The sequence below is a fragment of the Hyperolius riggenbachi genome, chromosome 2 (genome assembly GCF_040937935.1).
Source record: "Hyperolius riggenbachi isolate aHypRig1 chromosome 2, aHypRig1.pri, whole genome shotgun sequence".
Classification (NCBI taxonomy): Eukaryota; Metazoa; Chordata; class Amphibia; order Anura; family Hyperoliidae; genus Hyperolius; species Hyperolius riggenbachi.
Genome location: NC_090647.1, coordinates 539,772,300 through 539,784,934, shown reverse-complemented (window position 1 = coordinate 539,784,934; position 12,635 = coordinate 539,772,300). Strand labels below are relative to the sequence as shown.

General features: G+C 45.1%; 1 protein-coding gene across 1 annotated transcript in view; it reads right to left on the bottom strand.

The window, feature by feature from the left end:
- Nucleotides 1-12,635, bottom strand: part of GPR89B (G protein-coupled receptor 89B) — a 75,411-nt gene that overhangs the window by 27,770 nt on the left and 35,006 nt on the right. Inside the window, exon 9 of the mRNA XM_068266194.1 lies at nucleotides 3,709-3,818. Within this exon, the coding sequence (XP_068122295.1) occupies nucleotides 3,709-3,818 (110 nt within the window). The remainder of the gene's footprint in view (nucleotides 1-3,708; nucleotides 3,819-12,635) is intronic.

The following is a 12,635-nucleotide window of genomic DNA, read 5'->3' as shown; positions in this document are numbered from 1 at the left end:
TTTTTGGTGTGCACCAGGCCTAACAGAGTAAGCTCAAAAGGCTCCATCTTCCACAGCAGCAGCTGCTGTGTGAAAACCACGATATCTCCAGGTTCATTCAGGGGATAAAGAGATGAAAAAATAACGAATGGCCACACCCCCTTTCTTCCCTGGTGAATTGTGATTTGGAGAAAAACTAACTACTATCACTTATTTATCTCATACTTATCTCACATTTATCTCTTGCATTTCTCTCTGTCGATATTTTCCCCTATACTTCTGGAGAATTTCTATTTGGAGATATCACAGGAGGTAAATTACCTCCCAAGAGATAAATAGGTTGGTAACCTCTGGTGAATTGACGCCAATGTGGTGTACATGTGAGAAGTGGAACGAAAATCATACATAATTCCTAACATTTTTTACAAATAAATAACTGCAAAGTGGGGTGTGCGTAATTATTCAGCCCCCTTTGGTCTGAGTGCAGTCAGTTGCCTATAGACATTGCCTGATGACTGCTAATGACTAAATAGAGTGCACCTGTGTGTAATCTAATGTCAGTACAAATACAGCTGCTCTGTGACGGCCTCAGAGGTTGTCTAAGAGAATATTGGGAGCAACAACACCATGAAGTCCAAAGAACACAAAAGACAGGTCAGGGATAAAGTTATTGAGAAATTTAAAGCAGGCTTAGGCTACAAAAAGATTTCCAAAGCCTTGAACATCCCACGGAGCACTGTTCAAGCGATCATTCAGAAATGGAAGGAGTATGGCACAACTGTAAACCTACCAAGACAAGGCCGTCCATCTAAACTCACAGGCCGAACAAGGAGAGCACTGATCAGAAATGCAGTCAAGAGGCCCATGGTGACTCTGGACGAACTGCAGAAGTCTACAGCTCAGGTGGGGGAATCTGTCCATAGGACAACTATTAGTCATGCACTGCACAAAGTTGGCCTTTATGGAAGAGTGGCAAGAAGAAAGCCATTGTTAACAGAAAAGCATAAGAAGTCCCATTTGCAGTTTGCCACAAGCCATGTGGGGGACACAGAAAACACGTGGAAGAAGGTGCTCTGGTCAGATGAGTCCAAAATGGTACTTTTTGGCCAAAATGCAAAACGCTATGTGTGGCTGAAAACTAACACTGCACATCACTCTGAACACACCATCCCCACTGTCATATACTATATGGTGGTGGCAGCATCATGCTCTGGGGGGGCTTCTCTTCAGCAGGGACAGGGAAGCTGGTCAGAGTTGATGGGAAGATGGATGGAGCCAAATACAGGGCAAACTTGAAAGAAAACCTCTTGGAGACTGCAAAAGACTTGAGACTGGGGCGGAGGTTCACCTTCCAGCAGGACAATGACCCTAAACATAAAGCCAGGGCAACAATGGAATGGTATAAAACAAAACATATCCATGTGTTAGAATGGCCCAGCCAAAGTCCAGATCTAAATCCAATCGAGAATCTGTGGCAAGATCTGAAAACTGCTGTTCACAAACGCTGTCCATCTAATCTGACTGTGCTGGAGCTGTTTTGCAAAGAAGAATGGGCAAGGATTTCAGTCTCTAGATGTGCAAAGCTGGTAGAGATATACCCTAAAAGACTGGCAGCTGTAATTGCAACAAAAGGTAACTCAGGGGGGCCGAATAATTACGCACACCCCACTTTGCAGTTATTTATTTGTAAAAAAATGTTTGGAATCATGTATGATTTTCGATCCACTTCTCACGTGTACACCACTTTGTATTGGTCTTTCACGTGGAATTACAATACAATTAATTCATGTTTGTGGCAGTAATGTGACAAAATATGGAAAACTTCAAGGGGGCCGAATACTTTTGCAAGCGTGTGTGTGTGTGTGTGTGTGTGTGTGTGTGTGTGTGTGTGTGTGTGTGTGTGTGTGTGTGTGTGTGTGTGTGTGTGTGTGTGTGTGTGTATATATGTACTTACACATACATACATACACACACACACACATACATACAAGGAGTGCAGAATTATTAGGCAAATGAGTATTTTGACCACATCATCCTCTTTATGCATGTTGTCTTACTCCAAGCTGTATAGGCTCGAAAGCTTACTACCAATTAAGCATATTAGGTGATGTGCATCTCTGTAATGAGAAGGGGTGTGGTCTAATGACATCAACACCCTATATCAGGTGTGCATAATTATTAGGCAACTTCCTTTCCTTTGGCAAAATGGGTCAAAAGAAGGACTTGACAGGCTCAGAAAAGTCAAAAATAGTGAGATATCTTGCAGAGGGATGCAGCACTCTTAAAATTGCAAAGCTTCTGAAGCATGATCACCGAACAATCAAGCGTTTCATTCAAAATAGTCAACAGGGTCGCAAGAAGCGTGTGGAAAAACCAAGGCGCAAAATAACTGCCCATGAACTGAGAAAAGTCAAGCGTGCAGCTGCCAAAATGCCACTTGCCACCAGTTTGGCCATATTTCAGAGCTGCGACATCACTGGAGTGCCCAAAAGCACAAGGTGTGCAATACTCAGAGACATGGCCAAGGTAAGAAAGGCTGAAAGACGACCACCACTGAACAAGACACACAAGCTGAAACAGCAAGAATGGGCCAAGAAATATCTCAAGACTGATTTTTCTAAGGTTTTAAGGACTGATGAAATGAGAGTGAGTCTTGATGGGCCAGATGGATGGGCCCGTGGCTGGATTGGTAAAGGGCAGAGAGCTCCAGTCCGACTCAGACGCCAGCAAGGTGGAGTACTGGTTTGGGCTGGTATCATCAAAGATGAGTTTGTGGGGCCTTTTCGGGTTGAGGATGGAGTCAAGCTCAACTCCCAGTCCTTCTGCCAGTTTCTGGAAGACACCTTCTTCAAGCAGTGGTACAGGAAGAAGTCTGCATCCTTCAAGAAAAACATGATTTTCATGCAGGACAATGCTCCATCACACGTGTCCAAGTACTCCACAGCGTGGCTGGCAAGAAAGGGTATAAAAGAAGAAAAACTAATGACATGGCCTCCTTGTTCACCTGATCTGAACCCCATTGTGAACCTGTGGTCCATCATAAAATGTGAGATTTACAAGGAGGGAAAACAGTACTTCTCTCTGAACAGTGTCTGGGAGGCTGTGGCTGCTGCTGCACGCAATGTTGATGGTGAACAAAACACTGACAGAATCCATGGATGGCAGGCTTTTGAGTGTCCTTGCAAAGAAAGGTGGCTATATTGGTCACTGATTTGTTTTGTTTTTGAATGTCAGAAATGTATATTTGTGAATGTTGAGATGTTATATTGGTTTCACTGGTAAAAATAAATAATTGAAATGGGTATATTTGTTTTTTGTTAAGTTGCCTAATAATTATGCACAGTAATAGTCACCTGCACACACAGATATCCCCCTAAAATAGCTAAAACTAAAAACAAACTAAAAACTACTTTCAAAAATATTCAGCTTTGATATTAATGAGTTTTTTGGGTTCATTGAGAACATGGTTGTTGTTTAATAATAAAATTATTCCTCAAAAATACAACTTGCCTAATAATTCTGCACTCTCTGTACACACACGCACCACTTTCTGGTTAGCGGCCATGTTTTTTGTTTGTAAACACTGCCTAAAACTGGCGATTAAAAGCCAGGACAGTGGCGGAGACGGCAAAGAGCTCATATGCAACCGGTCCTCTTTACAGAATAAAATACAACTGTTCGTTTTATCAGTTATAGGCACGCTACATTAGTCGTGGTGACAAAGGATACTTTCACTGCCGGGAGCCGATGATGTCACGCTCTTGATCATCCCCCAGAATCCACTGGGGCGGCTGTGCACCTCTCCCCTCTGGAACATGTTCCTGCGCACCATCGCTATCCTGCAGGAACACAAGCATTTTCTCACACAAAAGGAACTATGAAGCAGAGAGATAAGGCGCTTGCAAAACCGCTCTGTATAAATGGGAAAATAATTCAGATAACTAATGCATTAATTAGAGAAAAGGGAAGTAAAAGGCCATAAAACAAGCAAAATAAATAGATTATTCATAACAGATGCAATCTACCAAAACAACTAATCATTGTTGCTCCCTTGCAAAGTCCACAGGCCAGATCCAGTTTTATTGCTCTCAATGGAGCTTAACACGAATGTGGACATGAACTCTTGCACAGGACAAAAGGAAACATAGAGAAATGCACCCTGTATGTATTTATCGTGCACCTTGTATTTATTTTGCTGCATTTTTCTGACTATAAGACGCACCCAGGTTTAGAGGGGAAAAATATATATACTAAAACCTGGTGCATTCATCATGAAGGGGCATCTTCTGGATTATGCCCCCTTTGTACCTCATGTCCCCTTGTACCTCTTGTGTCTCCGTGTCTTCCTCTGCCCCCCTTGTGTCCTCCTGTGCCCCCCCCCCCCCCCCCCTTGTGTTCTTCTCTGCATGTGCACAGTACAAGGAGTCCTCCGACATTGCGGCGGGTTGGAGGTTCGTATTGGCAGCCGTTCACAAGTCAGCAACTCCCTGCATTTGGACTATAAGACAGTGATTTTTTCCCCCCACTTTTGGGGGAGAAAAGGTGAGTCTTATAGTCTATAAAACACAGTATATTATTCTGTAATTCTATATTATCTTACTAATATTATAAATGTGAAAGTTTGAATGTTTGGATGCTTGTTACTCGATCACGCAAAAATGGCTGAATGGCATTACCTGGAATAACATATAGGATACTTTTTATCCCCATAACTAAAAAGTGGGCGGAGACAAATACAAATTTCATGGGAAAATGTCAACTGCAGCCATTCTTACACTGGCAATGGCAGGATTCTCAAACTTTGCACAGTTGGTCACTGGGTGACCGGGATTAATATTCAGAAAAGTGGGTGGAGCCTACAAAAGCCAATCAAAATTCACCTATTGATTTTCAAGGGGAATATTTCATTGCCGCCATTCTTGCACTGTTAATGGCACAAACCTCAAACCTGGTACAGTTGGTCATTGGGTGATTGGAATTTAAATTCAGAAAAGGGGGTGGAGCCACAGCCAATCAGATTTGTTTCATTTCAATGCAAATTATGGATGCCAAAGACCGCAAGCTCAGTGCTGCGTAATATGTTGGCGCTTTATAAATACAATAAATAAGTAAAATATAAATAAAGTTCACAAATTAGGTCATTGAGTAATCGTAGGGTTAGAAAAAGTGGGTGGAGCCAACATCAGCCAAATACATTCCCAGGCAACGCCGGGCCATTAGCTAGTATATTAAAACTATATTATTCTCATCTGTGACTAAGCACAAGTTGTAATTTGATCCAAAAAGGAGATCCGCAAACCAGGTGGGATGGATGAAATTATTAACAACTCCACATAAAAGGACAATACAGCCACAGGATCAACTGAGGCGTGTCGGGCTCACAATCTGCACTTAGTCATAGTAATTTGATCCCTCAGCTGTGTCACCTGACTGCCACGGCAGAGAGTTAGTTGGTAAACACAGGATGTTAACAATATATCTGCTCTTTAGGGCATAAAATAATTACCTTTTTGTATTTGCATAAACTACAACATTTTTGCAGAACTGTTTTCTCTATAATTAAAGTGAGCCAGAGGTGAGAGGGATATGGAGGCTGACATGTTTACTTCCTCTGTCTCTAATATTTTATGCCAGGGGTTCTCAAACTGAGTGCCGCGGCACCATGGTATGCCTCAACATCAGGGCCTAATTTAGGACAAAGGCCACCTAGGCCATGGACTAGGGCACCACATGAGCAAGGGCACCAAAGCAGCAGGCTAAGCTGGTGCAGCATTTGCTAGCTTGCAAATGCTGCAGTACAGGGAGATCAGGTGAGAACCAGATCGCAGTACTCTACTGCCAGCCCCCTGTTCAGTGGCTGCCCAGCTATCTGTGCACGTTTGCATTGTGGCGGGCAGCTACAGACTTGGGCAACATTGCAAAGTAGCAAGTGGAATAGCAGCTACCAGTCACTCATATCTCTGCTTACCTCCAACATAGAAGCTTCCTCTTCCCCTCGCTTGGAGGGACAGATGCACAGCGGCGGCTGATGGAAACGGAAGGGAAGAGGAAGCTTCTGTGCTGGAGATGAATGAAGATGTGAGTGACACTGATGGCTGCTGCGGTGTGGAGGCGAGCAGGCTACCTATACTGAAAGTGGGGAGTGGGAAAGGGAGATATTAACTAAGTCATCTGGCTACCTATACTGGACGGGGGTCATCTGGCTACCTATACTGGAGGGGGAAGTCATCTGGCTACCTATACTGGAGGGGGAAGTCATCTGGCTACCTATTCTGGAGGGGGGTCATCTGGCTACCTATACTGGAGGGGGAAGTCATCTGGCTATCTATACTGGAGGGGGGTCATCTGGCTACCTATACTGGAGGGGGAAGTCATCTGGCTACCTATACTGGAGGGGGGTCATCTGGCTACCTATACTGGAGGGGGAGGTCATCTGGCTACCTATACTGGAGGGGGAAGTCATCTGGCTACCTATACTGGAGGGGGAGGTCATCTGGCTACCTATACTGGAGGGGGAGGTCATCTGGCTACCTATACTGGAGGGGGAGGTCATCTGGCTACCTATACTGGAGGGGGAGGTCATCTGGCTACCTATTCTGGAGGGGGAAGTCATCTGGCTACCTATACTGGAGGGGGAAGTCATCTGGCTACCTATACTGGAGGGGGAAGTCATCTGGCTACCTATTCTAGAGGGGGGTCATCTGGCTACCTATACTGGAGGGAGGTCATCTGGCTACCTATACTGGAGGGGGAGGTCATGTGGCTACCTATACTGGAGGAGGAGGTCATCTGGCTACCTATTCTGGAGGGGGGTCATCTGGCTACCTATACTGGTGGGTGAGGGGGGGGGGGGTCATCTGGCTTCCTATACTGGAGGGTGAGGGGGGGGGGTCATCTGGCTACCTATACTGGAGATAAAGGAGGGAGGGATCACATAGCTACCTATACTGGAGGGGGGGGGGGTCATCAGGTTACCTATACTAGAGGGAAGGGGGAGGGGTCATTTGGCTACCTATACTAGGGGAGGGGTTATCTCACTACCTATACTGAAAGGGGGCGGCTGGTGACAACGGCCTTGGGCGGTAAAGAATACAAATCCTGCCCTGCTCGGCATTCATCACCATCCTTTATGCATTGCCCTCAGGTAATGCACTTGCACCTTGATGTACAATGGGTGGGACAGTGACCACGTGGGGGACGGACGCTGCCTAATGGGGGTCACTGACTACCTGAAGGGGAATTATGGCTTAATAAGCTTCACCAACAACCTGAAAGGAGGGAAATGTTGCCTAATGAGCATCACTAGCTACTGGGAAAGGGGAGGTGATAACTAATTGGGTGTGTGACTACTTGGAGGAGGGGTGCTAGTTAATAAAGGTTATAGTAGCATTATGGTTGTTCTTTTTGCCCAGGGTGCCTTGAAAAAATGTCAACGCCATCAAGGCGCCCTCACTCTTAAAACGTTTGAGAACCACCATAGACCCTGAACAACATAACATTCTGTGTTTACAAATTAGCTGCTCTGCCGAGGACTGCCAAGATTCCTGAGCTGACAAAGTTGAGAGATCAAATTACACGTGTGATTAGTCACAGATGAGGGGGAATCAGTCAGGCTAAAATCTCTAAATACAGCAAAGACCCTGTTATCCAGAACTCAGGCAACCGGAAGTCTCAACTAACCCCCATGCCTGAGGGGATGACAAGGACTGTTTTTTTTTTTGGGGGGGGGGGGGGAGGGAAGGGGTTATGGGTTTTTTTCCTGCCACAAAATACTTGCCGAGTCTCCAGCAACATCCTGTAGCTCCTAGCAGCTTTCCGGTATCCATGCATGGCTTCCGGTGTGTCACATGACCCGACAATGGACTTTACTGTACATACAGGGTGCATTTTCTCCTTTCCTATGCAAAAGTTCAGGTCCACATTAAGGACACATAAGTTTTAAGTATGCTAACACTTATAAACATCTCGTATTAACAGACAGTGAGCTTATTCATCCAGGGCTTCTGATGTGTCTGCAGATTTGGCCTAAGCAGTTACGCTGGTTAGATAATACCTGCGTAAGGCGAAGAAGTTGTAAGATAAGATATGCAACCTTTGCAATGCAGATACTCGTATCTTACAGCGGAGTATCAAAGTTCCTCAAAGCTGGGCCTTTTCCAGAGGTTTACTCCAGAACACTTAATGGCAAATGGAAAAACACAGCCAGCCTAAACGGTGTCTCCAGGCTTCAACTGTGTATACTAAACTGTGTGTCCAGGCTTCAGCTGTGTATACTAAACTGTGTGTCCAGGCTTCAGCTGTGTATACTAAACTGTGTGTCCAGGCTTCAGCTGTGTATACTAAACTGTGTGTCCAGGCTTCAGCTGTGAATACTAAACTGTGTGTCCAGGCTTCAGCTGTGAATACTAAACTGTGTGTCCAGGCTTCAGCTGTGTATACGCTAAACTGCAGGGCTGTGGAGTCGGTCCAAAAATCCACCGACTCCGACTCCTCAGTTTAGGATTCCACCGACTCCGACTCCACGACTCCGACTCCTCTAATTTGCATATTGCAATTTTGTTGATTAAAAGTATGTAACATGAAATTCTTCTCTTAACTGCCAACGCTTAGGAATTTTACAAGACAACTGAAGTGAGAAGGATATGTAGACTACTATATTTATTCCCTTTAGACTAAAACTAGTCCTTGGTAAGAGTACTTGTAAAAGGTACAAACCGGAACAAAGAACATCTATCAGGCCCTAGGCAATGTAAGTGTGGGAGCATGTAAGAGTGATGTGCAGGTACTCTGCAGGGGAATGAGGAGATTGTAAACAGACAACACCTCTGTGTTCAATGTGCACAGCATTCTCAGTGGATTCCCTGCAGCTCTGTGGGGAGTGCATATGTATAGTATAGTACTACTGTGTAACAAAGTAAACCTGAGACAGATGAAATTAAAGTTTTATACATACCTGGGGCTTCCTCCAGCCACCTTCAGGATAATCAGTCCCTCGTTGTCCTCCTCCACCACCTGGATCTTCTGCTATGAGTCCAGGTACTTGAGCCAGTCAGGCGTAGTGCGCATGCACACACTCCGCCGCCAGGAGCATACTACACCTGTGCAGCACTATTGCGCAGGTGCAGAATGTTCCTGGCTGTGGGAGCGGCATGCGGCCGGACAGCGCTGACTGGCTGAATTACCAGGACTCATAGCAGAAGATCCGGGTGGTGGAGGAGGACAGTGAGGGACTGATTAGCCTGAAGGGGGCTGGAGGAAGCCCCAGGTATGTATAAAACTTTACTTTTCATCCATCTCAGTTACCCTTTAATTTGTAGTCACCAAACCAAATTTTAATAACATATCAAATGATTTGATTTCATCAGCAAAGAGAGTGCATACATTTGCATAAATCAGCATCAATGCAGAATTATTTCCATCTCGTTGACCATCTCTATTAGTGACACAGCTACACATCAGGCTTTATTCTTACAGCATAGATGTTATTTAGTATATATAAGAGATTCCTGTGTACACATCATATATACAGTCACAATCAGATATGTATATCTGACCTTAAAAATACGGGGACTGCTTTATTGAAGCAGCACAAGTAACTAATTTTGATTGGTTTATTTCATTTTTGTGGACTAAGCACAGCTATTACTGTATATATACTGTATATATACATTATTTTTAATGACTATTATCTGAGAAATAGAACATTTTATCATATTTTCTATTTTAATTACAGTTACAAATTCATTAGGAGTCGGAGTCGGTGCATTTTTTCCCGACTCCGTCTCCAGGCACCCAAAATTGCACGGCTCCACGACTCCGACTCCACGACTCCGACTCCACAGCCCTGCTAAACTGTGTGTCCAGGCTTCAGCTGTGAATACACTAAACTGTGTGTCCAGGCTTCAGCTGTGAATACACTAAACTGTGTGTCCAGGCTTCAGCTGTGTCCAGGCTTCAGCTGTGTATACGCTAAACTGTGTGTCCAGGCTTCAGTTGTGTATACGCTAAACTGTGTGTCCAGGCTTCAGCTGTGTATACGCTATACTGTGTGTCCAGGCTTCAGCTGTGTATACTAAACTGTGTGTCCAGGCTTCAGCTGTGAATACTAAACTGTGTGTCCAGGCTTCAGCTGTGTATACGCTAAACTGTGTGTCCAGGCTTCAGTTGTGTATACGCTAAACTGTGTGTCCAGGCTTCAGCTGTGTATACGCTATACTGTGTGTCCAGGCTTCAGCTGTGTATACGCTATACTGTGTGTCCAGGCTTCAGCTGTGAATACACTAAACTGTGTGTCCAGGCTTCAGCTGTGTATACGCTTAACTGTGTGTCCAGGCTTCAGCTGTGAATACACTAAACTGTGTGTCCAGGCTTCAGCTGTGAATACACTAAACTGTGTGTCCAGGCTACAGCTGTGTATACGCTAAACTGTGTGTCCAGGCTTCCGCTGTGAATACTAAACTGTGTATCCAGGCTTCAGCTGTGAATACACTAAATTGTGTGTCCAGGCTTCCGCTGTGAATACACTAAACTGTGTGTCCAGGCTTCAGCTGTGAATCCTAAACTGTGTGTCCAGGCTTCCGCTGTGAAAACTAAACTGTGTGTCCAGGCTTCCGCTGTGAAAACTAAACTGTGTGTCCAGGCTTCCGTTGTGAATACTAAACTGTGTCCAGGCTTCAGCTGTGAATCCTAAACTGTGTGTCCAGGCTTCAGCTGTGTATACACTAAACTGTGTGTCCAGGCTTCAGCTGTGAATACTAAACTGTGTGTCCAGGCTTCCGCTGTGAATACTAAACTGTGTGTTCAGGCTTCAGCTGTGAATCCTAAACTGTGTGTCCAGGCTTCCGCTGTGAATACTAAACTGTGTGTCTAGGCTTCCGCTGTGAATACGCTAAACTGTGTGTCCAGGCTTCAGGTGTGAATCCTAAACTGTGTGTCCAGGCTTCAGCTGTGAATACTAAACTGTGTGTCCAGGCTTCAGCTGTGAATACTAAACTGTGTGTCCAGGCTTCAGCTGTGAATACACTAAACTGTGTGTCCAGGCTTCAGCTGTGTCCAGGCTTCAGCTGTGTATACGCTAAACTGTGTGTCCAGGCTTCCGCTGTGAATACTAAACTGTGTGTTCAGGCTTCAGCTGTGAATCCTAAACTGTGTGTCCAGGCTTCCGCTGTGAATACTAAACTGTGTGTCTAGGCTTCCGCTGTGAATACGCTAAACTGTGTGTCCAGGCTTCAGCTGTGAATACTAAACTGTGTGTCCAGGCTTCAGCTGTGAATACTAAACTGTGTGTCCAGGCTTCAGCTGTGAATACACTAAACTGTGTGTCCAGGCTTCAGCTGTGAATACCAAACTGTGTGTCCAGGCTTCAGCTGTGAATACACTAAACTGTGTGTCCAGGCTTCAGCTGTGTATACACTAAACTGTGTGTCCAGGCTTCCGCTGTGAATACTAAACTGTGTGTCCAGGCTTCAGCTGTGTATACACTAAACTGTGTGTCCAGGCTTCAGCTGTGAATACTAAACTGTGTGTCCAGGCTTCCGCTGTGAATACTAAACTGTGTGTTCAGGCTTCAGCTGTGAATCCTAAACTGTGTGTCCAGGCTTCCGCTGTGAATACTAAACTGTGTGTCTAGGCTTCCGCTGTGAATACGCTAAACTGTGTGTCCAGGCTTCAGGTGTGAATCCTAAACTGTGTGTCCAGGCTTCAGCTGTGAATACTAAACTGTGTGTCCAGGCTTCAGCTGTGTCCAGGCTTCAGCTGTGTATACGCTAAACTGTGTGTCCAGGCTTCCGCTGTGAATACTAAACTGTGTGTTCAGGCTTCAGCTGTGAATCCTAAACTGTGTGTCCAGGCTTCCGCTGTGAATACTAAACTGTGTGTCTAGGCTTCCGCTGTGAATACGCTAAACTGTGTGTCCAGGCTTCAGCTGTGAATACTAAACTGTGTGTCCAGGCTTCAGCTGTGAATACTAAACTGTGTGTCCAGGCTTCAGCTGTGAATACACTAAACTGTGTGTCCAGGCTTCAGCTGTGAATACCAAACTGTGTGTCCAGGCTTCAGCTGTGAATACACTAAACTGTGTGTCCAGGCTTCAGCTGTGTATACACTAAACTGTGTGTCCAGGCTTCCGCTGTGAATACTAAACTGTGTGTCCAGGCTTCAGCTGTGAATACTAAACTGCGTGTTCAGGCTTCAGCTGTGAATACTAAACTGTGTGTCCAGGCTTCAGCTGTAAATACTTAACTGTGTGTTCAGGCTTCAGCTGTGAATACACTAAATTGTGTGTCCAGGCTTCCGCTGTGAATACTAAACTGTGTGTCCAGGCTTCAGCTGTGAATACTAAACTGTGTGTCAAGGCTTCAGCTGTGAATACACTGTACTGTGTGTCCAGGCTTCCGCTGTGAATACTAAACTGTGTGTCCAGGCTTCAGCTGTGAATACTAAACTGTGTGTCCAGGCTTCCGCTGTGAATACACTAAACTGTGTGTCCAGGCTTCCGCTGTGAATACACTAAACTGTGTGTCCAGGCTTCAGCTGTGAATACACTAAACTGTGTGTCCAGGCTTCCGCTGTGAATACACTAAACTGTGTGTCCAGGCTTCAGCTTTGTATACGCTAAACTGTGTGTCCAGGCTTCAGCTGTGAATACACTAAACTGT